Source organism: Myotis yumanensis, unplaced genomic scaffold, assembly GCF_028538775.1.
Source record: "Myotis yumanensis isolate MYYU_CA2020_CCGP unplaced genomic scaffold, mMyoYum1.0.hap1 SCAF_4, whole genome shotgun sequence".
Taxonomy (NCBI): domain Eukaryota; kingdom Metazoa; phylum Chordata; class Mammalia; order Chiroptera; family Vespertilionidae; genus Myotis; species Myotis yumanensis.
This window is the reverse complement of record NW_027223755.1, coordinates 79360036-79384225: the sequence shown is the minus strand read 5'-3', so window position 1 is coordinate 79384225 and position 24190 is coordinate 79360036. Positions and strand designations below refer to the sequence as shown.

Below are 24190 nucleotides of genomic sequence, written 5' to 3'. Positions count from 1 at the left end.
TATAATTCTCTTGGGCATATGCCTGGGAGTGAAATTACTGGATGATATGGTAACGCTGTTTAACTTTTTGAGGACCTGCCAAACTGTTTCTCATTATCACATATATTTTTACACTGAAGAAATAACATTTTTAAGAATTGAAAGCCATTTGGCAGCAAGGGGGAAGAATCAGAAATCATATCACTCAGAAGTAACACAATTTAGAGATTTTAAGTATGGAGGTACACTGGCATTTACTTCTTCTCCCTCGTGAAATCACAATAAAATGATAAGAAAATATTTTCTTTTAAGATGTAAACCATCATGGACATAGAAAGGAGAAAACAAATTGTTTTTTTCAATTAGCAATAATCGCGCCTCAGATAAACCTCATTGGCTATGATACTGCCACTGGGCAAAGCTGTATAACAAAATGTTTTGAGGTTAAAAAGCAGATTTACAGCAGGCCAAAAAAAAAAGCTAAGACATAAGCCAGCAACAGGAAAGTCCAGTAGAAAGTTGATTGTCATCACAGAACCTCAAAAAGGCTTAGATGTTAGAGATACCAGGCATCCCTGAAAGTGGAATGCAGTTGGGAGTGAACAAAAAGATCAGATAAAAGTTTGTAAAAAATGTGTACAATCATATTCATAGCAGCATTATACACAATAGCCAAAAGGTGGAAGCAATCCAATTATCCATTGATGAATAGCGGATAGACAAAATGTGGTACGTATATACAATTGAATAACCCAAGAAAGAGGAAGCATGGAACTCAGGAACAGGAGTGGGGGAGACGACAGCTATGTGGCAGCCTACAGTGAGCTTTTAGAAGACTGTAATAGAAGGGTAAAGGGCTGCAGCACAGATATCGCCAAGAAAAAAATTAGGCCGATTGATCATCTGAGGGGATTGAATTCCTGATAGGTACCTAGAAAACTAGACAAAAACTTGAAACAATTAACTTCAGGAAAAGAAAACTCCAAGAAAGAAAGTCTAATCATAGTCTCTCAGCTTTAAATAACATTTATGTAATAATATTATAAATACTGAATTCTGCTGTGTCCAAAAATTAGAATATAACTGTATTGGGAGAATGGGGAAGGGGAAGAGCTGTGTATGGGGGCAGAGGTATCAGAATTAAATCCTCACTTTCTGTTTTAATACATCACATCTAAACCTGAAAAACAAAATCAAGAAATAGCTGTACAAGCATATTATTTAGAAACTAGGAGGTACATACTAGAAAACTTGGAAACATTAAATTTAAGCAGTGGGTCAAGAGTGTAATAAGGTGGGATGCTTTGCTTCATAACTAGGCTTTTCATGCTTGACATTTATTTATTTATTTATTTATTAAAATATATTTTATTGATTTTTTACAGAGAGGAAGGGAGAGAGATAGAGAGTTAGAAACATCGATGAAAGAGAAACATCAATCAGCTGCCTCCTACACATCTCCTACTGGAGATGTGCCCGCAACCCAGGTTCATGCCCTTGACCGGAATCGAACCTGGGACCTTTCAGTCCGCAAGCCGACGCTCTATCCACTGAGCCAAACCGGTTTCGGCCATGCTTGACTTTTAAAATAATGTACATGTCTAATTTATACATTAATTAAAATGAATTAATTAAATAAAAGGCCAAGGGGAAGGAGAAATAAAATAGAAAAGAGATTTATGTGGGGTGATGGAATATTCTGTTCCTTTGCATTTTAAATTGCGGCAGGGTGCATCAAACTATTTAATATGTACAATAAATAGTAAAAGATATACACTGTACTTAGGATTTACGTGGGGCTAGTTATACATGGTATAGCAAAGACAGAGTGAGACAGATGAAGAGAGAGTATATGATAGTGAAATAAAAAAAGGGAGGGGGAAAGAGAGAGAGAAACAAATGCCAAGACACAGAAAGACAGATGGACACACAGAAAGACATACCCAGACACATAGACAAAAAGTGAGAAATGTGGAGCAGAGGAAGAAATCCACAGGTACACTATAGTAGTAAACTGTGTATATTCATACACACACGCATGTATATGCACAACCAAATAAGGACAGAGACCCAAGTTTTCATAGGTAACATCTCAAGGGCTTGTTAAATAGCATAGACTGAGATTATTACCACTAGACATTCCTCCCACCACCACCGCGAAACTAAACCTCTGCTATCAAGACTCAGCTGCACCCGGCCCGAATGGCTCAGTGGTTGAGCATCAACCTATGAACCAGGAGGTCAGGATTCGATTTCCTGTCAGGGCACATGCCCAGGTTGTGGGCTCGATCCCCAGTGTGGAGCATGCAGAAGGCAGCCGATCAATGATTCTCTCTTATTACTGATGTTTTTATCTTCCTCTTCCTCTCTGAAATCAATAAAAAATATATGTAAAAATATTTTTTTTTTTAAAAAAAGACTCAGTTGCAATCTCCCCTCTTCTGGGGGAAATTTCCAGGTCACCCCAGTTTGGGGCCATTGCTGTCTCCTCAACTTCTAAAAAAAGAATGTCTTGTCTTTCCACTCAGTTGGGGGAGAAAATCATAGATGGCCTTATGACATTTTTCCATAGCTATATTAAACTGTTGTTGTTTCTCTCTTGAACTTCTATCTCGCTTTCCAGTGTAATTGCCCTTCAATTAGGTTATGAGTGCATTGGGCACAGAGGAACCAAACTTCACGATTGAAGAATATTCCATAGGCCCAGCTTCCAGGGAGGCTGTGGATTTTAATTCCTTCTCCACTGTTCACTTGCTGTGTGACTTTGGGCAAGTTATTGACTTCTCTGTGCATCAGAGTTCTTGTCTGTAAAGTAGAGATACTACTAGGTTGAATTATATGAAATTGCCAATATTCTACCACATTTGACCAACAAAAATGGCAATTTTACATGGGTGAACCTAATACAACCACTGCCTCTTAGGTAGTATGAGGATTAAGCGCAGTGCCTGTTGCATTGTAAGCAAGTGCCATACTGCTGCATGAAAAGTGGGCCCAGTAGTAAGCCACTCAGGCCTCGTGGAACAAGGGCAACACACTTGAAATGCAGAGCAACCAAAGAGAAAGAGCCTGGCCCCAGATATCCTGGAGCCTCCAGAGCTGCTATGGACTGCTTATGTTTAAACACTTAACATGAGCAAAAAATAACCTTCCATTTAGGTTGAACCACTGATGTTTGGGTTTGTTTTGAAGCAGTAGATCCAACACCCTAATGAATAAAGGGTGTGTGTGAGTGAGAAAGGAACCAGGTATTTTGACGGAGAGATTTCTGCCTCGGAGACTGGGTGTGATGCCATGGACTGAGATGGGAGTCTAAGACACGGTGCAGGGCTGGAAGGAAGATCGCGAGTACAGTTGTGGACATGTCTTGAGGTGGGCCCAGGGAAAATAGGCCTGCTCTTCTGGATTCCAGGAGAGAGGTTGATGCTGGAAATACTGGTTTGGGAATCATATGTGCATAAATGCATATTGTAACCTTGGAGAAGGTGTGCTCATCCTGGGAAGACATGTAGATACAGATGAAATTAGCCAAATGTATCATGAAATGGTGAGAACACTAATAGTCACGATTATTATTACCACCGAGGAAGTACTTCACCATATGTCAGGCATGTTCTGTGCTAAATAGTTTGTGTATCATAGTTTTTATCATCAGGATAACCCCTTTGGTGGATATTATTAATCCAATTTGCTGAAAAAAACGAGGATTGATAGATGGCAGAGCTGGAATTTGAACCCAGATCTGGTCGACTTTAAATTCCACATTTATAACCGTAACTCCATAAACCTAAACTTAGTTTAAAAAACTTATGAATGCAGGTATACAGAGGAGTTAAAACTCATCAAACTGTAGATTTAAAATAAGTACATTTCATTGTATGTAAAGTATACCTCTGAAAAACTGATTTCAGCCCTAGCTGGTTTGGCTCAGTGGATAGAGCATCGGCCTGCGAACTCAAGGGTCCCAGGTTTGATTCTGGTCAAGGGCACATGGCCCGGTTGCAGGCTCAATCCCCAGTAGGGGGCGTGCAGGAGGCAGCTGATCAATGATTCTCTCTCATCATTGATGTTTCTGTCTCTAGCTCTCTCTCCCTCTCCCTTCCTCTCCGAAATCAATAAAAATATATTAAAAAACAAAAAAGAAACTGATTTGAAAAAATAGCAATGTGATTTCAGAGCTTCCATTGTGCACCCATTAGAGGTCAATAAGCAGTTGTTACCATAAGATAATACAAACTTAAAGTGCTAACAAGTGATGAAGGTTGGAACTTAAGAAAGGTTTTGTATAATTTTCTATCCCCACCCAGTCTGACTTAAAAGGTGGCACACTTGAAAACAAATACACAAAAATTTGTGGGTTGAATAAAGCTGTTAGTTTTTACAATAGGAATCTAAGGTTACCATGTGCTGCATGTTAAGATACTCTAACTTAGGGTTTCTCAATCTCAAGACTCAAGGTTTCTCCACCTCAACACTCTGGACATTTCAGATCGGGTGCTTCTTTGTTGTAGCGGGGCTGTCTTATGTATTGTAGGGTGTGTAGCAGCATCTCTGGCCTTTACCTGTTAGTTGCCAGGAGCAAATGCATCCTCAGTTGTGACAACTAATAATCTGCCAGATGTGCCCTGACTGGTTTGGCTCAGTGGATAGAGCGTCGGCCTGCAGACTGAAGGGTCCCAGGTTCGATTCCGCTCAGGGGCATGTGCCTTGATTGCGGGCACATCCCCAGTGGGAGGTGTGTAGGAGGCACCTGATCAATGTTTCTCTCTCATCGATGTTTCTAACTCTCTATCCCTCTCCCTTCCTCTCTGTAAAAAAATCAATAAAATATATTTTGAAAATAATAATAATCTGCCAGATGTCCCCTGGAGGGCAAAATCACCTGGTTGAGAACCATGCTCTAACTACCAGTTAGCACATCACCTGGGTAGTAGAGTCTCCTCTTAAGCTGCAATACCACCAGGATCAGGGACTCATGTCCACTGACTAGGACGCGGAGTATTTCTAGGTCACTTTCTGGCCATCTGGGCTCACTCACCCTTCTGGGAGGGACGGGGTTGCTTGCCTGCTTGGCAGGGTGCTTCTACTGCCACACCTCTTTCATCCTCCCCCAGCTTGCCCACTGTGCCGAGCCAGCTCAGCCAAGGGTTCGCAAGCCTGAGGGAGGGCGGGCATCGAAGGATGAAGAAAAGACAGACAAAGAGAATAAGCTGGGGCTAGGTGGATCTTCCTGTGCCTGACTGAGGCCACACAGAGAGAGATCCAGACAGCAAGCTGAGCCTTTATTTTACAGCCAGAGGTAAACAAGGTAGTGGTCACCATAGTTACACTGTTCTTGTGAGTTTCACTTGTTTTGGCAGCACTTGCTGCACCTCCCTCAGCCCATTAGCTACTCAGGTAAGATCTAGGGAGCATCATAAGGTCAAACCTAATTATGCTAAGAGGACTGTGCCCTCTAAGATGGGACTTGTTTGTGGCTTTGCCAGCAGGTCAGTCCCAGGCTTAACCCCATAGCCGCTCCCTACACCCAGTCTGTGGTTTTATGCTGCTCCCTCATCTGCACTCCAGGAGCAATGGCTGGCCTCTCTGCTGTCCTCTTGTACCCTCCCCACCCCATATACTGTAAGGCCCAAGCGGTCTCCCCCTCTAAGGTGCAATGAGGGGTGGGCCGTTGGTGGACAGGCACAATGCCTCTTCTTTGCAGAGGCCCCATCTCTCCTTTAGAACAGCAGAAGGGAAATCCTCCTTCCACCACAAGCAAGGGTGGGCTGGGGGCAGGTCTCTTTCAGAGCAATGAGTGAAGATGCCAAGGTTGGGTGGGCAGCTTTCTACCTCTGTTATCGGAAAGGAGGTGGATTACTCCCACCCCCACCCCAGTAGGGAATTCTAGAAGTGAATTGTCCCTCCTGCCAGGAGCTTTTCCCTCCCTGAGTGAAAGGGTTTGCCTCTGTAAGAAGTTCTTATCAGGAGCTGTCTTCTTTCCCTTACCTTAGAACCACTGAGGTGGGAAAAAAAAAGAGAAAGAAATACAAAGGAGAGAAGGGGAACTTTTCTTCATAGATCTTTTCACTCACTCAACCTCAAAGTCAAAATAGAGGGTGGAATGGGAGAAATATTCTCCATTTTTATTCTCGATTTCCATATCTCTAAGTAGACCAACCATGACAGTTTTATGACCCAAATGCAAGGATACATTTTATGTTACTCAATGAGCAAAGTGACTTCATATCTGAATGAGCAGGAAAATAAATAATATACACATTTAAAAATTTCCTTAGAGTTTCTAATTTTTCCAAAAGGTTTCCCCTCATTAACCTGAAATTTCTGGAATGTGTACATTTCACCGTCCCACCCATCCCTGGGTTTTAGGCAGGAATGTCAAGCACAATCAGCATAAGGTCACCACTGGGTCAGTGGAAATTTTTTTAAATTTCTGGCCTGTAGTTTCTGGCTCCCAGCCATTTTTGGTGGCAAAAATTGCTCTGGGGTGGTGGTGGCAAAAGCCAGTGCGTGGCCTGGATGAGTCCTCAGCCAACATGCTCCTCACTGCACTCTAGGGACAGTTTGGAGGTAACAGAGGGGCATTGGGTCTGCACCCTCAGAATGGGCTGCCACCCTGAAGGTGCATGCATTAGGCCGCCTGGGTCTGAATAGCAAGTGGCTCCACTCCTGGTACTTGTCAACCATTGAGGCACCTTGAGAAAGCAGCTAAGCATATGCAGGGAGTGTGACATCTGCAGGATAACTGGTCCAGTCTGTTTCACCAGTTGAGTTATGGGAACAAAAGAAGAAAAGATAATGTGTCAATTTAGAAGGCACGAAGAAACATAACAACCAGATGCATTGTATGGTTCAGGATAAACTCTTAGTCTGAAATTCATATGATGAAGCCCTAACCTCCAATATGATGGCATTTGGAAATGAGACCTTGGGAGGTGATTAGGTTTAGATGAGGTCATGAGGTTGGGGGCCCCATCATGGGATTAGGGTCCTCTTAAGAAGAGGAATAAAGACTAGTGCTGCTCTCTCCCTGTCCCTGTCCCTGTCCCTCTCTATATGAGGAGACAGTGAGAAGGTGGCCATCCACAAGCTAGGAACTGAATCAGCCAGCACCTTAACCTTGGACTTCCCAGTCTCCAGAGCTATGAGAAATAAATGTCTGTTGCGGAAGCCACCCAGTTTATGGTATCTTGTTATGGCAGCCTAAGCTAAGACACCAGGACACTTTGGGGCACAATTAAAGAAATGTATATATGACCTAGGTGTTAGATAAGGTGAAAATCTATTGGCACGGGGAGATGGAGACCATTAACAGAGAAAAGCAGCTTTCAAAATATATTCTGAGAGCCCTACCTGGTTTGGCTCAGTAAATAGAGCATCAGCCTGTGGACTGAAGGGTCCCGGATTGGATTCTAGTCCAGGCACATGCCCCGGTTTTGGGCTCAATCCCCAGTAGGGGGCGTGCAGGAGGCAGCTGATTAAAGATTCTCTCTCATCATTCATGTTTCTCTCTCTCTCTCGTTCTCGGAAATCACTAAAAAGTTATTTAAAATATATATATATATATTTGAAGAAAAAGTTCTGTAATGTTATATAGTAAACTAAGAGGCCAGATGCACAAAATTCATGCAAGAGTAGGTCTTCCTTACCCTGGCTGCCAGCACTGGCTTCCCTCTGGCACCCGGGACTGGGCTTCCCTCACAGCCCTGGCTTTGTCAGGAAGGTCATCCAGACCTTCTGCTGTTCGGCCAATTTGCATATTACACTTTTATTATAGATGAGTGGCCCGCTGCACGGGGGAGGGGGAGGGTGTCCCTCAGCCCAGCCTGCATCCTCTCCAATCTGGGACCCCTCAGGGGATATCCGACTGCCAGTTTAAGAGATAACACTGAAATATTAATGGGATAAATTATATGAGGCCCACAGGGATCGGGCCTAAACCAGCAGTCAGACACCCCTCTCACAATCCGGGACCGCTGGCTCCTAACTGCTCACCTGCCTGCCTGCCTGATTGCCCCTAACCACTCTACCTGCCAGCCTGCTCGCCCCCAACTGCCCTCCCTTCCTGGCATGATTGTCCCTAACCACCTCTGCCTCAGCCCTGCCACCATGGCTTTGTCCGGAAGGACTTCTGGAAGTTCTCCCGGAAGGTCTCCTGGTCTAATTAGCATATTACCTTTTTATTAGTATAAATTGTTAAATGATAACCTCTGGGTGGTAGGAATATGGTGTTTTATTTTATTTTTGCTTTTCAATATTTGAAAACTTTCTATAATGCATATCCTATATAATAAAAGCCTAATGTGCCAAGTGTCCAACTGTTCGTTTGACTGTTTGACCAGTCGCTATGATGTGCACTGACCACCAGGGGGCAGACACTCTGACCAGTAGGTTAGCTTGCTGCTGGGGTCCTGCTGATGGGGACTGGGCAAGGCGGGCAGGACATGCCCTGGAGCTCTCCCCTGGTCCCTCCCCGGCTTCTAAAATATTTCTTCTAATTAATTTCCTTTCAATGTGCATGAATCCGTGCACCAGGCCTCTAGTGTGTGTGTGTGTGTGTGTGTGTGTGTGTGTGTGTGTGTGTATGTATTAGGTTGTGGGGTTTTTGTTAAAGAAAAGGTTATTTTTATTTATGTGTGCTGGGAGGGGCTTCCCAAATCATTTGCTTCACCCTGCATTTTTTTCAAAGGAGGAAAATTTTTGACTCATCACACTAACTTAAAAACACACACACACAAACACTTTTTATTGTGGAAAATTTCAAACAGACCCAAGGGAAGACCAAACATTCATCAGCCACGACAATGATCAACTCATTCATTTGTTTCCCTTTCACTTTCTCACTTTTCATTTTATTTTGAAGTGACTCCCAGACCTCATATAATTTATCCCATTAATATTTCAGTGTTATCTCTTAAAGGACTCTGAAAAACACATAACCACAATACATTTTTACACTAGAAGTTTAATAATAATTCCTTAATTTCATCTAATATTCAGTCAGTGGTCATATTCCCAATTATCTCACAAATGTAAGAACTGAGCTTTTAAAAGTTTTTTTGATTGAATTAGGATCCAATACAGGAGGTCCTTGGGTTACGTCGGAGATCCGTTCCTATGGCACGACATAACGCAATTTTCACTGTAAGTCGGAACCCACCTACATAAGCACCTATGTCACTCACATGGAGCACATACACAGCAGTAATGAAGTGAAACAGTAAAAAAAATTTAAAAGAAAGATAACAACTCCTGACCTTTACTTGTGGTAAATAAATAATAAAAAAACATAAAGCACATATGTACATACATGGAAATGACAGAACTTTTTTTTTATAAATAAACTAGAGGCCCGGTGTATGAATTCATGCATGGGTGGGGTCCCTCTGGGTGGCCTGCAGGGATCAGGCCGAAACCCACAGTCCAACGCCACTTGCAGCTCCTACCTGCCACTCCTGCTCATCCTGGCCCCACGGTGCCTGCTGTGGGCTCATGCCCAATCAGTCCTGATCGGAAGAGGCTCGCACTGCCACTACAGCGCTTGCCAGCCATGAGCCCTGCATCTGGTGCCCTCCCAAGGGGAGTGGCCTGTGCGATCAGGCCAAAACTGGCTCTCCGACATCCCCCAAAGGGTCCTGGATTGCGAGAGGGTGCAGGCCAGGCTGAGGGACCCCATCAATGCACGATCAGGCTGCGGAGGGACTGCAGAAGGGCTTCAGGGCATTTCCAGCCCATCTTGCTCAGTCCCCATTGGCTGGACCCCAGCAGCAAGCTAACCTACAGGTCAGAGCATCTGCCCTCTGGTGGTCAGTGCACTTCATAGCGAGCGGTTGAGCTGCCTTAGCATATCATTAGCATATTATGCTTTGATTGGTTGTTTGGTTGTTCTGCCGTTTGGTCTATTTGCATATTACCCTTTTATTATATAGGATGGGAGATGGTGACGTAACCATGAAACAATGTACATCAAGTCTGACATAACCCAAGGACTATCTGTAAGTCCATCTATTGCAATGGGCAATATGTCTTTTTTAGTCTCTTTTAATCTACAGGTTCCTTCTCCATTCCTTTATTTTCCTTGGCAATATATTGGTTGAAGAATCCAGGTTTGCCTTGAGGCGTTTCCTAGTGTTGATTTTGCTGATTGCATCCCCTGGTGTTCAATGCATTTCCCACTCCTTTTTATTTCCTATAACTGGTAGTGGCATCTACGGGCTTGATCATATTTCTAAGTTCAATTTTTGGGGGACTAGAACACTTCATAGATGGTGGTGCTTTCTTCTATCAGGAAGCGCATCGTGTCTGGTTGTCTCTTGTACTGTGTAGGTGATGATCGCTGTTACTGAAACTTAATATCTGGATCCATTACTTCATGGTGATATTCCAAGTCTAAAATTCTATCTTCATGCACTAGCCAAAATATTTATATAAACAGAAACTTCCCTTCACCAGTGACTTTATAAAGCTAAATAGATGCTTCATTCTTTCCCTTTACTTACCAGTTCTTAAAATAATGAATTGATTCTCTGCCATCCTCCAAAGGTGAGAAATATTTTTGTCATTATGAACTAATGAATTTAACCATATTTGTCTCCCAACCTACTGCAGTTCTTACCCTTTTAAAAAAATCCTCACCTGAGGATACGTTTTATTGGGAGGAAGGGAGAGGGAGAGAGACAGAGAAGCATCTGATGTGAGAGAGAGACATCAGTTGCCTCCTGCACACACCCCGACCAGGGGCTCAAACCTGAAACCTAGGTATGTGCCCTGACCAGGAATTGAACCTGAGACCCTTCGGTGCATCAAACAATCCTCCAACCAACTGAGCCACAGCAGCCAGGCCAGTTCTTAACCATCTTGATGCTCAAATTATCCCATCCTTTGGCTATTGAGAGCTCTTCAAAATTGCTCCCAAGTCTTTTTGACATGACCCTTTGATAGAAATCTCTCTTCAGAGCTGAAATATTATCCCAAAGGGAAAACTGGCCGTGAAAAATAAGGCAGCATTTTATTCCTGAGGTACTTTTCTCCCCCCTTTAATTTGAATGGGTTCCCTCCCGATGAAGGTCTCTCCCACCCAGCTCCCGTCACCCTCTTGACTTGAATGCTCCAGGACACTCTCACCTCTGGCTATACTGCCCTAGGCCTCCCTGCTTTGCTGGAGTTTCAAAAGGTGGAAAGTCAGAGTTGGAAGTGGCTTGGTGGCCCCGGGAGGACATCCAGGTGTTTTACCAGGTGTTAGGCAGGCAGGGCTGGGCCCAGGCTGACTTCCCAGGGGGTGCTCATCCCTCCTCATGTGAGATGTATAGTTCCAGCATAGTCTAAGCTTTTTAAACATTTTAACTCTTTGCAGGCCTTCAATCTTGTACATCTCACAAAAGGTCTGGGTTGCCCAGGCTCACAGCATCCTTAAGCGGCTGCCTTTGTCTGAGCCCTTCCTGCCCTGACTGCATCCAATCCAGCCTCTCCTTCCAACTCTGCTGAGATTCCAGTTTTTCTCATCTCACCTCGTCTCCATCTCTATTCCTACCTCTCTCTTTCCAACCTCTAAGTGCCCATCTGGATTTGAACCCACATATGTTGGCTCCGCAGTAGCTGGCACTTGGTGCCTACCTCTGTTCCTTGTCACTGAGCACAACCCGTCCTCTGTCTTTATCCTCTTTGAACACATAATTATTTATTTTTTAAAAAATGATAAATACATGCCCTAACCGGTTTGGCTCAGTGGATAGAGCGTCGGCCTGCGGACTGAAGGGTCCCAGGTTCGATTCCGGTCAAGGGCATGTACCTTGGTTGCGGGCACATCCCCCGTGGGGGGTGTGCAGGAGGCAGCTGATTGATGTTTCTCTCTCATTGATGTTTGTCTATCCCTCTCCCTTCCTCTCTGTAAAAAATCAATAAAATAAAAAATAGTTTTCTGATTTCAGAATGAAGACATACACATAAAAATTTAAGTAATCTAAATTTTTTTGAACAAATTAAGACACCTCTCTTGTCAGGCCTCAAAATAATCATCATCAAGTATTTGGTGTACTTCCTTCCAGACCTACATAAAAATTTACAAATATTTTTTCTCAAAATGTGCTTTTTCTATATGTACTCTCCTGCACATTACTTTGTTCACTTATAAACCGCTTCTTGTGTTCAGAACAGTTATATCTTCTGCATTGTATTTAACAGCTTCAGTTCTCCATTGATACCATGAATGACTTAGTTCCATACTGATGAGCATTAGGGGTTGTGTCCAGTTTTTCATTATTTCAAACAATGCTGCAATTAGCATCCTTGTACACTTAGCTTACTACACTTGTGTAACTATTTCCATAGGGTAAATTCCTGGAAATGGAATTTTTGAGTCAAAACCATGCACATTTTAAATTTTAATAAATACTGTTAAACTGACCTCCAAAAAGGCTGTATTAATCTACACTTACAATGACCACCTCTTCCCTGCACATATGTGCCAGACTGATGTTATGATTTTTTTTCAGTTTTGCCTGACAGGTGAAAAGTATTTTATTATTGTTTTATTTTGCATTATTTATTAAGGTTGGACATGTTTATTGGTAATTTCTGTTTCTTTGGTGAACTGTTCATGCCCTCTTTTCACATTTGTTTGGATTTTCTTTTTCTTATCAACTCAAAAATCTTTCTTATATATTGTACCAATCATTTTCTCATGTGTTAGAAGAAATATTTTCCCAGTTATGTTTGTAGATTGACTTGGCCATATATGTTTAAATTGTGAATGTGATCAAACTTAAAAATTTTCATTTGTGCCTGGCCAGTGTGGCTCAGTGGTTGAGCCTCGACCTATGAACCAGGAGAGGTCAGGGCACATGCCCAGGTTGCAGGCTTGATCCCCAGTAGGGGATATGCAGGAGGCAGCTGATCAATGATTCTCTCTCATCAAGGATGTTTCTATCTCTCTCTCCCTCTCCCTTCCTCTCCGAAATCAATTAAAACATATAAAAATTAGCCTTATGTAATAATAACCAGGAAATAACTAGAAGTCTGATGTGCTGGTTATAATTTCTTTAATATGAATGAAAATAAACACAAGACAAAGTTTTTAAAAAATGTCCTCCATATTGTTTAAAAACATCCATATTATCCATATTTTTTGAAACTCTTTTCTAGGTGATCACAAACCTTCTAGTGAATATTCACTATTGCTTCAAATTCATTGATCTTCACTCAAAGTCCTTTCAACCCCACTTTCCTTGCTGTGTCAAGGTGATCAGTTCCCCAATCACATAAGCTCCAAACTGGGCTTGGAAGATGCTCTCCCTCCTCCCAGCCCATTCATTGTCCCTTATCCTCCATTCCCCCCGACATTGTTTTCATCCTCCTCCCCGTGATACATCACCTCCCGGGATTTGTCACAGTTCCTTCCCCAAGACCAGCATGGTCCTTCGAAGCCCATCTTTCTCAACCAGCTTCATCATGGCTGACTCCCTATTGCCCTCTGTATTGTTTATCTACTTATTAATCCTCACCTCAGGATATGTTTGTTGTTGTTTTTTAATTGATTCTACAGAGAGAGGAAGGGAGAGAGAAACATTGTTGTGGGAGAGAAATATCGATCAGTTGCCTCCCATACTCCTCCAGACAGGAAATGGGACCTGCAACCTAGGCACATGCCCTGACCAGGAATCGAACCTGAAACCTTTTGGTGTATGGGATGACCCTTCAGACAACTGACCCCTGGCCCCCCACCCCCACCCCCCGTGCCCAGGCCAGGGCTGCGTCTGTATAATTTAAACACACTTCCTGGCCCGTACCCCCATCTTCTACTGTTCTACAGACAATCACTGTGACTTTGGGACTTTCCTTCCTCCCCCTGCTCATCCAAACCTTACCTGTCCTTATAGGCTCAATTTCCAAGAAGCATTCTCAGCTGATCCCAGCCCTCTCCCTCTCTTACTCCTGGAGCACTGGCTAGTGTCAGCTCAGGTAGTTCATCTCCCTGGGTAGATCACAACTGCTCCAGGGCAGGTTTTAGTTTGAATATTCCTTCTGCATCGGCACATTGTCAAGCACACATCAGATGCTCCATAAATATGTGGAGTCACTGAAAACTTACCTCACACTCCACCTGTCCCCGTTACTACAGCCACTCAACCCTCCCTGCACAACCCTCAACTCCCACAAACCAAGGGTCAGAGGGAAAAGGAAACAAATGTAAGAAAGGCAGAGCACACTGAAATTTAAGAAGCCAGTTCTAGGATCATTAGTCTTTTAATATATTATTCTGCAAGAAAGGAATTAAAAAAAAAATTCCTGACATCTCTTCTGATTTTTTAAAATTTAAATAAATACCCTGCCCTCCCCCCCACCCACAAAAATTTCCCTCCTTCCCCATCATCCCACCCATCCCTGGTGCCAGATCCTCACTCCAGAGCTAAAGAAGATGCCTGTTTCAGAACAGGCCAGCTCCCTACCAAATTCTGGCGACTTGTAAATACTGTAAATGAGTCTGCTGCCCTCCAGACCAACCCCTAGCTTTGGGGCAGGCCTGGATAGTGGGGCCTTTAGGCGTCGGGGAGAGTGCAAACGTGCTTTCCTTTAATTGCTCTCGACTCCCCACTCCCTGCTGGGGGGGGGGGGGGGGGGCGGCAGAATTGCCCTCTAGACTAAAATAAATAAAATAAATATGCCCTCCCCGATTCCCGACTCTATAAGAGCTCCTTCACCTCTCACTCTCCAGTCCCTCCTTCAATTGGCCCGTCCCCTTCCTCCCTAACCCTTCCCTCCACCCCCATGCTGACCTCTGGCTTGGCCTTTGCCCTCTCGGGAGGGGTCTACCACGCTGAGTGGGAAGAGCGGCGAGAGCCTCACTCCCAACTTCAAGCAAACCCTCCGCCTCCCCCAAATGTCTGTGGGTACTGCTAGTGCCCCCAGCCCGCTGGGCCTGGCAGACTCCCCGCCTCCAGGGGTTAGGATGAAGGGCCGGGGTGGCTCTCTCTCACCTGGTCCTTCCAGGGTCCCTCATTCAAGGCAAGTCTCTCGGAGAGCCCTGCCCTGCTCCCCAGTCCTGCTGCCCCGGCTCCCGCCCTCCTCAGATGGCAGTGTCCCAGAGGACCGTGTGCTGCCGGCGGCAGGGCGGGGTGCCGGACTTTCGGGGCTCGGGCCCCCGCCTCCAGCTGGGGAGGATGGGCATGCTCTCCTGCTTGCAGAGGCCCCGGTCGGGCCGGTGGCGCGCCTTGATCTCCTTGCACACGCAGCGTTTGCGCTCGATCACCTCCAGCAGCTTGCCGTCGCGCTCGCGGGCGGGCTGGGGCGGCAGGGGCAGAGGCAGCGGCAGTGCAGGGTGGGTCTGTGCTCCTTCCTCCCGCCGCCGCCCGACGTGGGGAGAAAGGGAGAAGGGGGACCTCAGAATGACCGTGCCCTGTTCCCCCGGCGGAGACCAGTGCCTTCTCCCAGCAACAAGCCTCCTCCTCACCCGATCCTCTCCCCCCGGCGGGGGCAGCGATGGGGGCAGAAACCCAGCCCTGGCACCACCCTTTGCCCAGCGGTGAGCCCTGCGGCCAGGCTGTGCCTGTCTCACCCTGTGGACGGGGCACCTTTGAAAAGCTGCCTTCCTCGTCGGATGCACTTTTCCAGTGGTCCCCCCCAGAGCGGGTGCACAAAGGTACACTGTCCACCAGTGGCAGCCCTGCCTGGCTTGCCCATCATAAGCAGCCCCTTTCCAGGATCCTCCCCCAACTCCCCCCCCCACCCCCCCCCCCCCCCCCAGCCTCTGCCTGGACCCTATTAGTCTGTGCCAGGGCCCAGCCTGACTTCATGCCTTTCTTCCCACATCCTGGCCTTCTTCTCTATCTGTCCCTTCACAAATAAAACCCAACCTCATCTTCCTCACCTGGCTGGGAACATCCCGGGGCTGACTGCAGGGTCTGGGGGTGTGGAACACGGCCTGCCGGACTCCCGAGGTGGAGGCAGAGCGCCCCAGGCGGTAGCCTCCGGTGAAGTCTGAGGAGGAAGTGAGGGAAGGGGCCTTCAGGGCTCCCCTAGTTTCCCCGAGGACAGCCCCTTCCAGGCGGCCCCCTGCCTCATCAGCGGGAAGGGGGTGCAGATGAGCTATTAGGGTGTAGGCCCCAGGACACGGGCCCTGGGAGATTCCCCCCAGCCCACCCGCTCTGTGTACAGGGGTGGGAGGGCCGGGTGTCACCTCCGTTTCGGTGGCAGGCCGGGAAGGTCTGGCAGGGTGTGGGCAGCGCCGTGCGACTCCCTCCTCGGTCTCCTCCGTGGTGGATCCTGGCCAGCAGGCCCTCTGCCCCCTGGCTCCTCACTGGGATCCCTGATGCCACAGGACCCCTGTCCTCGCGCTCCGCCTTGGCTGGACCCTCGGTGCTGCCGTTCCAGGCCCGGGCACTCTCCTCAGCCTCTGCTGGGATGACAAGGAGAGCTCAGTGCCTGTACGTGGGAGGGGTCTGGCTATTCCCCCGGCTCCACACACTGCAGTGCGGGTGGATCACTAGTAGCTGCCCCTTTGCAGGTCACAGCTGGGAAGGGAGGGGGCTACGTCACACTCCCCCGGCACATTCACACACAGGAGGAACCCGAGTATTGCTACCTTCCATTGCAATCATTGGTATGACTCCTGGCAGAGGGACCTACCCTATCCCAGCTTTAGCTTCCAAGCCCCTACAGCCCCAGATAGGACTGTAATGACTACCTACCCAAACAGAACAGGGGCCCTCTCTCCAGGAGGGGAAGAATCCCATATCCTGAGCCAGGAAGTGTGCGTGTGTATGTTGGGGGGAAATTGTTGGAGGAAGGGCTGACTGGGAGCTAAGCTCATCTCTGAGAGTAGGCCTGGCAGAGCATTGCGTTGCCAGGCAACAGTAGGGGCCTCCCTCTCCTCTTCCTCCAGTCTGGACAAGTTGCCATGGTAACAGCTGGGAGGCAGCTGTGTTTAGCTCCAAGTGTGCGCACACTCACACACACCCCTGCAGCCCAGCAAAGGGAGGGGCAGGGAGTACAGCAGGATGGGGCAGGAGGAGAGGCTGCTCTGGGGGCCAGATTCTACCTCCCCAGCCCAGATCTTACTGCCCCTTCAGCACACACTTGGGAACCCCGTCCCTTTAGTCCACTGCATACCCCCAGCCCTCTGGTCTCCCAGAACTCTTCCCAGTTCAGGACAATGGGCCATGGCTTCCAAATAACTCCTCCAAGGCCTCCCCTAAATCACCATGGACCTCCGCACCCCTCCCCACCTTCCTTTCACTCACTGTCCAGTTCTTTTGCCTTCCTTCCTCCATACAGGACCTTCCGCTGCAGAGCCCAGCCTGCCCCAAATGCCGCTGCGCCCATCTCCTCTTCTTCTGGTGTCCCTGCACTGGCGATGACGTGGGCACAGGAAATACTGGCAAAGGCACCCCCATCAGTCCCTTGCTCTTGCAGCTGGATCTTGACCAGGGGGGATGGGCCCCCCATTCCACAGCCCTTATTCAGCACCCCCCCAGCCTTGAGGCTTTCATAGGCAGGGGGTCTCTTAAGCCCAGCTGTGGAGGCTGGGTAGGTCCAGAGGGGGGTTAGGGGGCTTGCAGTTGGGTCCGGAAGGCTGTGTGGGGAGGCCAGGCAGCCTCGGTGATGGAGAACCCCAGCTGCTGTGCCCATGGCTCCGCTGTGGGGGCTGGACTTCCCAGGTAAGGGGGGCCTCGAGCTGGTGCACAGCATCCCATGGAGGACCGAGATCTCCTTCTCTGTCTTGGGCTCCCCAGCACCCAAGGGAGGCCCAGCTGGCAGGACGGAGTGGGTGGTCACCTTGACTGCTGAGTACACCATGGTGTAAGACACGGCCTTGTCCTTGGGGGGGCCAGGGAGCAAGGTGGCTGGGGCAGGAGGGGCTGCCGGCGCCCCTGCCGCCTTGGGGCAGATCATGCTGTGGGAGTTGGGGAGCTCCCGCTCTCCCCGGGGCTGGCCAGAGCCCTGGGGTGGCAGCGGTGTTGAGTGGCTCCGGGCCCGGCCCGAGGGTCCCAGCAGCAGCAAGTTGGCAGCAGGAGGCGGCGGTGGTAGGGGAGGCGTCTCCCGCTCTCGGGCAGGCACTTGGGGAGCTGGGGTAGAGCCCACTGGCTCCTTGGAGTGGCAGAGGACTGGTAGCCTTGAGACCCCATCACCAGGGGTTCGGGAAGCAGGCTTGGCTTGGGGGAAGGCCAGAAGTGGAGGGCGATGCTGAAGGAGGTTAGGGAAGGGCGGGGGGATTTCACAAGGAGTGGTCTTGGTGGGTGTCCAGTCCCTCCGGCTTGGGAGGGCGGAGGCTGGACGATGGTGGGTGTGGGGCTGGAGGGCATGAGGCTGGTGTTGCGAAGAGGCGATGGTCAGCGAAGGGGGCCCATTGGCCCGGCCTTCCCCTGCCTCCTCGAGCAGCGGATATTTCATCTCCTCATATATGGCCTCACTCTCTTCCGAGTCTGAGTCAGCGCCAGCTGGAGGGGTCGGACCCCCACCCCCAAGAGGGGGCCCAGTCAGGCCCCCTCCACATCTCCCTCCTCCCCTGAAGACGTCCCCCACCATTTCAATGTACACTGGCTCTTCTTCTTGGGAACCCACCTCAGGGTCCCCAGCGATGCAGGACCCTCTACTGAGGCGCTGAAGGGGCAAGTTTCCCCCTCGGGGAGAGGGAGCTGGGGGGCAGGACTCATCGAAGGAGACAGAGAGCTGGGTGTTGGGGCTTCGCCTGGGCTTCTGTGGAGGAACCTTCCGGCTAGACTCTCGGCCCTCTGGGGCTGGCTTCTGAGAGCCTGGGGAAAACGGGAAAGAGAAAAATAAACTGTGCTCTTGTTTGCGGACGGGAATAGGGGAGACCCTTTCTGACTCCTTGACCCACCTGCAAGGACATAGCTGCCTCTTCGTTTTGCCCACATTTCTCAACTTACAGCTCCAGGGGGTTCCCATCTTACCAGTCAGCCCGCAGTCCTTCTAATGAACTCCTCAGAATCTGAAGCTCCCACCCTCAGTTCTCTCCTACCCTCCTGTACCTCCAAGGACATGTCACTCCTTCCCCAAGATTGAACTTTTCAGGAAATCTCCCCTGTCCTTGAATAATCCATCTCAAACCCTTCCAAAAAGGAACCACCCCCAGCCCCTCTGAGAACGAAATCTTCCACTTCCTTGGTTCTTCCCTGAATGAACCCTCCCAGCAGGCCTCCCCTGGCCTGGAATGGACCTTCCAATTCCCCACTCCGTGCTTCCCCTGGGGAGGGTTGGGGGTATCTCACCTGCCTTCTTGCTAGGGGGCGTCTCTGCCCCGGACCCTGCCATGCTGAGCTTGGTGCTGGGGTGTCTCCGGGGCTTGGCCGGGGGTCTTCGTGTGCTGCTGTCCTCAGTGAGACCCCCACCTCCTCCCCCAGGACCACCCCCCACACTGTCCATGCTGCCCACCGAGTGGCAGGAGAGGGATCGAGGGGCCATGGCGCTGCGGCAGGGGTGGGGGGTGTGCTCCTGGGAGGCGGGCATAGTCATGAAGCCCATCCTGAGGGAGCGGCGCAGAGAGGCGATGTCCCGCACACGGACCCCGGGCCCTGGGCCAGCCCCGGGCCCTACCGAGCCTGCAGGAGCCACCTCCTTACTGGAGCTGGGGAGAGAAGGCCAAGATGGAGCAGAGGTCGGTTGCAACCCTGTGGCCTCCCAGGGAGAAAGAAGAGGGACTGGGGTGGGGATGGGGGGAGGCCTGAAGGTCCAGGGCACTGAAGTAGAAGCTTCAGGCAGAATCCCTGGACTTTAAAAATGGGATGAGAGGAGAGGTAAGAATGTGTGCAGGGGAGCAACCTAGTGCTGGCCGATCTCAGCCTAGGCATACCCAGCACACAGCATACATGTGGACGATTTCATACATAGGCAGAGAGATGGCACACCCAGGCAGCACAACCCCATCTGGCTCACACCTGCCACCACAGTTCTGCTCCTTTTCACTCCTGCTCACACCTGGCCTCTGGCCTTCCCCATGTCCAGCCTTAGTGGCCTATGCTCCAAACCACACCGCACCTCCTCTCCCAGACTCGGGGCTGTACCACCACATCACTAGAGCAGCCTCCCCCAGCTGATCTGATCTCTCTCTCTCTGTCTCTCTCCTCAGTGCTGTCCTCTCTCTGTCACCCTCCCAGGCTCACCCCTGTTCCCTTTCACTGTCCTCTGAGCTTCTGGATGAGTGAAGGTTAGGGGATGGCTGGCAGGCAAGAGGGGGAGAACTGTGGGGTGGGCTTTCATTAAGGCCCTGTCTACTAACCCTTCATTAGGAAGTGATCACTGCAATGATAGCTCTGATTAATCTAATTAACAAGAACTAAACTCTAGTTTCGAGGAGGGAGAAGGGAGCAGGGAAATGGCTCTGACTCAGGCTCCAAGAGGCTGTGCAGTCAATGGGAGTGAAGATGAGAAGGGAGCAAGACAGAAGAGGCCAGACCCCAGGTCCCTGGGAGGGCAAGGGGAGAGGGCAAGCTCTGGGTCTTCTGTAGGGCCTACATGTCCCTCACCACACACACACAACCCTACCACTTGGCCACTCACCTCCCCCAGCAGAGGCTGAGAGGGGGCCAACTGGATCTTCTCTGGTGCCCCACAAATGACCCCATCCCTGGACTGTGAGGGCAGCATGGCCTGCCCCTTCCAAGGTCAGGTGACAGGGGAGCCAGGAGCCAGCCCCAAATTGAGAGAAGACCACAGGCCAGAGGTGAGTTAGGAAGGAGTGACTAGGGCCTCTGGGAATGGAGAAGAGCCATCAGGGTGCTCCTAAGCTGGAAGCCCCCCAAAAGGGCAGGACAGAGTCTGGAGGCAGGAGCAGGGTGGGGCAGGGTGTGTGCCATTCCAGCAATTCTGTACAGACTCTGAGATCAGAAGGGATGTGGCCCAGCTAGGGGGAGGCGGAAGGAGCCAGGTAAGGGGGCATTCCAGGACACAGCCTTACCTCCTCTTGGCCTCCTCCTCCTTGTGCTGCCTCCACTCCAGCTTGGTTTTTCGGTAGAGAAGGTTCATGTCGTGAAGTAGGAGGTGGGGGCTGGGGGGCCCTGCTTAGAGCCACCAGGCCCGGAGGACGGCCCTCCCTGGGTCCCGGATCCACTTGGTGGGGGGATGGGAAGAAGAAAAAAAAGAAAGGTGGGGTGGGGGGAGCAGGAATCAGAGAGAGAGAGAGAGAGAAAGGAACAGAGACATGACTCGGGTCCTTAGAGAGAAAACAGAGGCACACAAACCCAACACCATCTCTAAGGACCCACAGACAGATAGACAGACATAGATGGACATTTGTACAGAGTCACACTTCCTGACAAAGGTGCTCAGAGCCACAAATACATACTTTGGAGAAATCAGTCCAACAGAGATGCTCATCCTGTAAATACATCCTGATCCACCAAACAGGCCCCACAAACACACATTCAGACACACAAACCAAGGGGCCATAGACCCTTATCTACAAACAGAGGACCAGACACATAGATCAGCGTAGGTAAACACAACCGAGGAACAGTCAGACACACAGACATAAACACTTGACACACCCACAGCTCACACAGACCTCTAGACAGACACACACAAATAGGCTGCACAGAACTGGACATACCTACAGACAAGGAGTTATGCCCGGGCCTACTTGCAAACATTGCACCCCACTGGGGAAGGGGGAGGTAGTCAGATTCCCCACCCCATCTTGGGCCCTGAGGCTGGGGGGTGTCAGGAGGGCAGGGCTGGGATGCTGGAGAAAGGGTAGGGGCACTCTGAGTTGGGTATTAACAATACTACCATCCAAATATCTCCATCCCCTGCCTTCCCCCTTCCAGTTCTTCGCCTGGGCCCGGGCCTCCGTCCACCCCTCATCCTGCGCCCTGGCTCCTCAGCGATCGTCTCCGCTTCCCTCGCTGATAGCTCAAATCACCTTCCTCCTCCTCCAGGATTTGGGAGGCTCCGGCTACCTTCTTCCAGTCCCCGCCCCTCAATCCCACCCTGGTATCTCCAGTCTGGCCCCGTAGCTACCTTTAGAGCTGCGGCCTCCATACCTGCCTGGTTTCGCTTCCCCCAAACACACTCTCCTGCGCCTCAGCCTCACCTCTCCTCCCAGGCGCCCCTCCTCACTGCCGTCCTCTCCCTTCCTTGTCGATTGCAAACCTGGCCGGCTTCATCCCCCTCTCCATCCAAGGGCCCCAGGTTCACGGGCACCCCTCCCCTTCCCCTTGTCCGGCTATCCTGGGTTTCTCCGTCTCTCAGTCCGCCAATCCTCCCTGCCCCTGATCCCCCCCATTCCACCTCCCCGCACCAAGCCTCCCCAATTTCTACATAACCGTACCTGGCCTGCCGGACGCCGGCCCCCCCATGCCGGGCTCCGCCCGGAGCAGGAGGAGGGAGGAGGAGAGACAAGAGAGAGACTGGGGGAAGCCGAGCTGGGTCCTGCCGCAGAGACAGCCCCGCCTCCGGGTCCGCCCCCAGACCCGCCCCCGGCCCCAAACCCACCCTTCTACACTCTCCAAGGACGGAGGGGAGCGGCCGCCTGGCTGGGGTGGGAGATACGGGGGCCACGGAGTCTTCGTGGGGGACTCGGAGAAAGGTCGTGGGGCGCTGGGAACCCGGCGCCAGCCAGCCCCCGCTTTGGGGCGTCCGCTCCTCGCCGCCTCTCGCCCGGTGCCCGGCCGGGCCGTGCTCCGTTCGGTGGCCAAGGTCCCCGCGGAGCGAAGCCAGGCGCAGCGCGCAGCGGTGCCCCCCAGCGGCAGCCCGAGGCTTGCACCGCGCGAGTCCCTTGTGCGCCAGGGGCTCCCCGGCTGCGCACCCCGCGACCGGCAGGGGCGAGTCTGCGGCTGCGGAGCCCGGAGTGCAGTGAGGCGGCGAGGCCGGCAGGGGGGGCCGCTTTCTGGGCCGAGGGGCGCTGAGACCGGAGCGGGACCTTCCTTGTCTCTGCCCAGCAGGGGGCGTGCGCCATTGGCTGGACGCCAGCTTCCCGCCGCCCCCCCAGGTGCGGGAGGGCACGGTGCTGGCTCGCTGGGTGCTGGTCCTCTATCCCTCCAGCCTCCCAGGCGCCTGGGCCTTCTCTCACTTTCTGGGCTCAGTCTGGGCCAGTCCGCCCCCGCAGCCCAAGTCATCCTCCCTGCAACCTTTGACTCCGCGGGCGGAGCCCGCTCGGACCCGGGCGCTCTAGATAGGTCTGACTGCAGCCACCTTGGCCAAGGCCGGATGGTCGCTCAGGGCTGAGACCTCGTCCCCTCCCCCCATCACTTTTCTCATCAGCTCCATGAGAAATTCCTCCTTTGGAATTACCTTTGGTGCAGGTTAGCTGCAAGAAAACCTCAGTTCTACCCTTAACCGGCTGAAAAATGGACCTCCAAAAGATACCCACGCCCTAATCCCTGGAAGCTGTGAATGTTACTTTATATGGCAGTCTCTCAAGATGTGCTGTGTGGCTTTGGGCAAATAGCGCAACCTCTCACAGTTGCCTCATCTCATACCTACCTCAATAATATTGGGGGCAGTAATGGATACAAGAGTAAAGGGCCCCATACATTAAAGGGCTGTTATAAATGCCCCCCAAGAGAGGTAATACATTAAAACAACAGGTTTTTTTTTTTCTTTTACACCTTAGTGTGAATGAGTTTTTATTGATTGGTTCAATAAACATTTCTGTAGAGACCAATACCCTCCCTGGGACTGTAGACTCAGAGAAGTCCAAGATGATACGGAGGGTCTAACCATGGGAAGGGGAGGGTCTAAAGATGGGTTTTGAATAGTCTGTAACTAGTCAGAGCTGAAAGAAGAAGAATCTGGGGGTGGAGCAACAGGAATATGTTCTGAATATTGCCAGAGGGAGAGAGGTTTTCTTTTGGGCGGGGGGGGGGGGGGGCTGCCTCTTGGACTTCATATTTGGGAGGCCTCAGAACTTGGCTATGGTAGCCATTGTTACCATGAAGGGAGAGAGGCAGGAGTGCAGATGCATTTTAACAAAGGGATAAATGATAAATATATAAGCACGGGGGCCCAAGGGGCTTTGCATCATTTAATTATTCCTAATCCTAAATATTGGTTAAAAATTTCCAGGAGCTAAAGCTGAGGAAGAAGGGATGTCAGACAGCCCAGCACTAGTCTCCTACTAGCTGAGGCCTTGGGCAAATAACTGAATGCTTCCGAGCCTCAGTTTCCTTAGCAGAAACATTGGAACTCAAAACCCATCCCGTCCCTGCCCAGGTCTGTTTGAGAATCTACCAGATAATTTATGTGAAGTGAACAAATATGA

The 24190-nt window shown here is 50.1% G+C and overlaps 1 protein-coding gene and 1 non-coding gene across 5 annotated transcripts; both read right to left on the bottom strand.

Moving 5' to 3' along the window:
* Nucleotides 1-257: 257 nt before the first annotated feature.
* LOC139009709 (U4 spliceosomal RNA) lies at nucleotides 258-402 on the bottom strand. Its single transcript, XR_011471413.1, has one exon. It is a non-coding gene; the product is annotated as a U4 spliceosomal RNA (small nuclear RNA).
* A 13942-nt stretch (nucleotides 403-14344) lies between these two features.
* On the bottom strand, nucleotides 14345-22623 carry NYAP1 (neuronal tyrosine phosphorylated phosphoinositide-3-kinase adaptor 1). 4 transcript variants are annotated; one of them, XM_070412673.1, is made up of 7 exons: nucleotides 22259-22623; nucleotides 20888-21039; nucleotides 19203-19558; nucleotides 17214-18725; nucleotides 16151-16369; nucleotides 15842-15951; nucleotides 14345-15298 (listed from the first exon to the last, which is right to left on the bottom strand). In XM_070412673.1, exons 2-7 carry the CDS (start codon nucleotides 20953-20955, stop codon nucleotides 15041-15043), a joined length of 2523 nt encoding a protein of 840 aa, XP_070268774.1. In that variant the 5' UTR covers nucleotides 20956-21039; nucleotides 22259-22623; the 3' UTR covers nucleotides 14345-15040. The 4 variants fall into 4 exon arrangements, with proteins under 4 accessions (XP_070268774.1, XP_070268777.1, XP_070268776.1 ...); XM_070412676.1 differs by having other exon boundaries at nucleotides 16151-16366; XM_070412675.1 differs by lacking the exon at nucleotides 22259-22623 and adding an exon at nucleotides 22022-22139.
* Nucleotides 22624-24190: the final 1567 nt, after the last annotated feature.

Coding starts and splice junctions, on each gene's coding strand:
- NYAP1 (XM_070412673.1), bottom strand. CDS start 20,955: ATGAACCTTCTCTACCGAAAAACCAAGCTGGAGTGGAGGCAGCACAAG. Junction 16,370..17,213: donor GAAGGCAAAAGAACTGGACA/GTGAGTGAAAGG, acceptor TTGTCATCCCAG/CAGAGGCTGAGGAGAGTGCC. Junction 15,299..15,841: donor CCCGGGATGTTCCCAGCCAG/GTGAGGAAGATG, acceptor GAAGGAGCACAG/ACCCACCCTGCACTGCCGCT.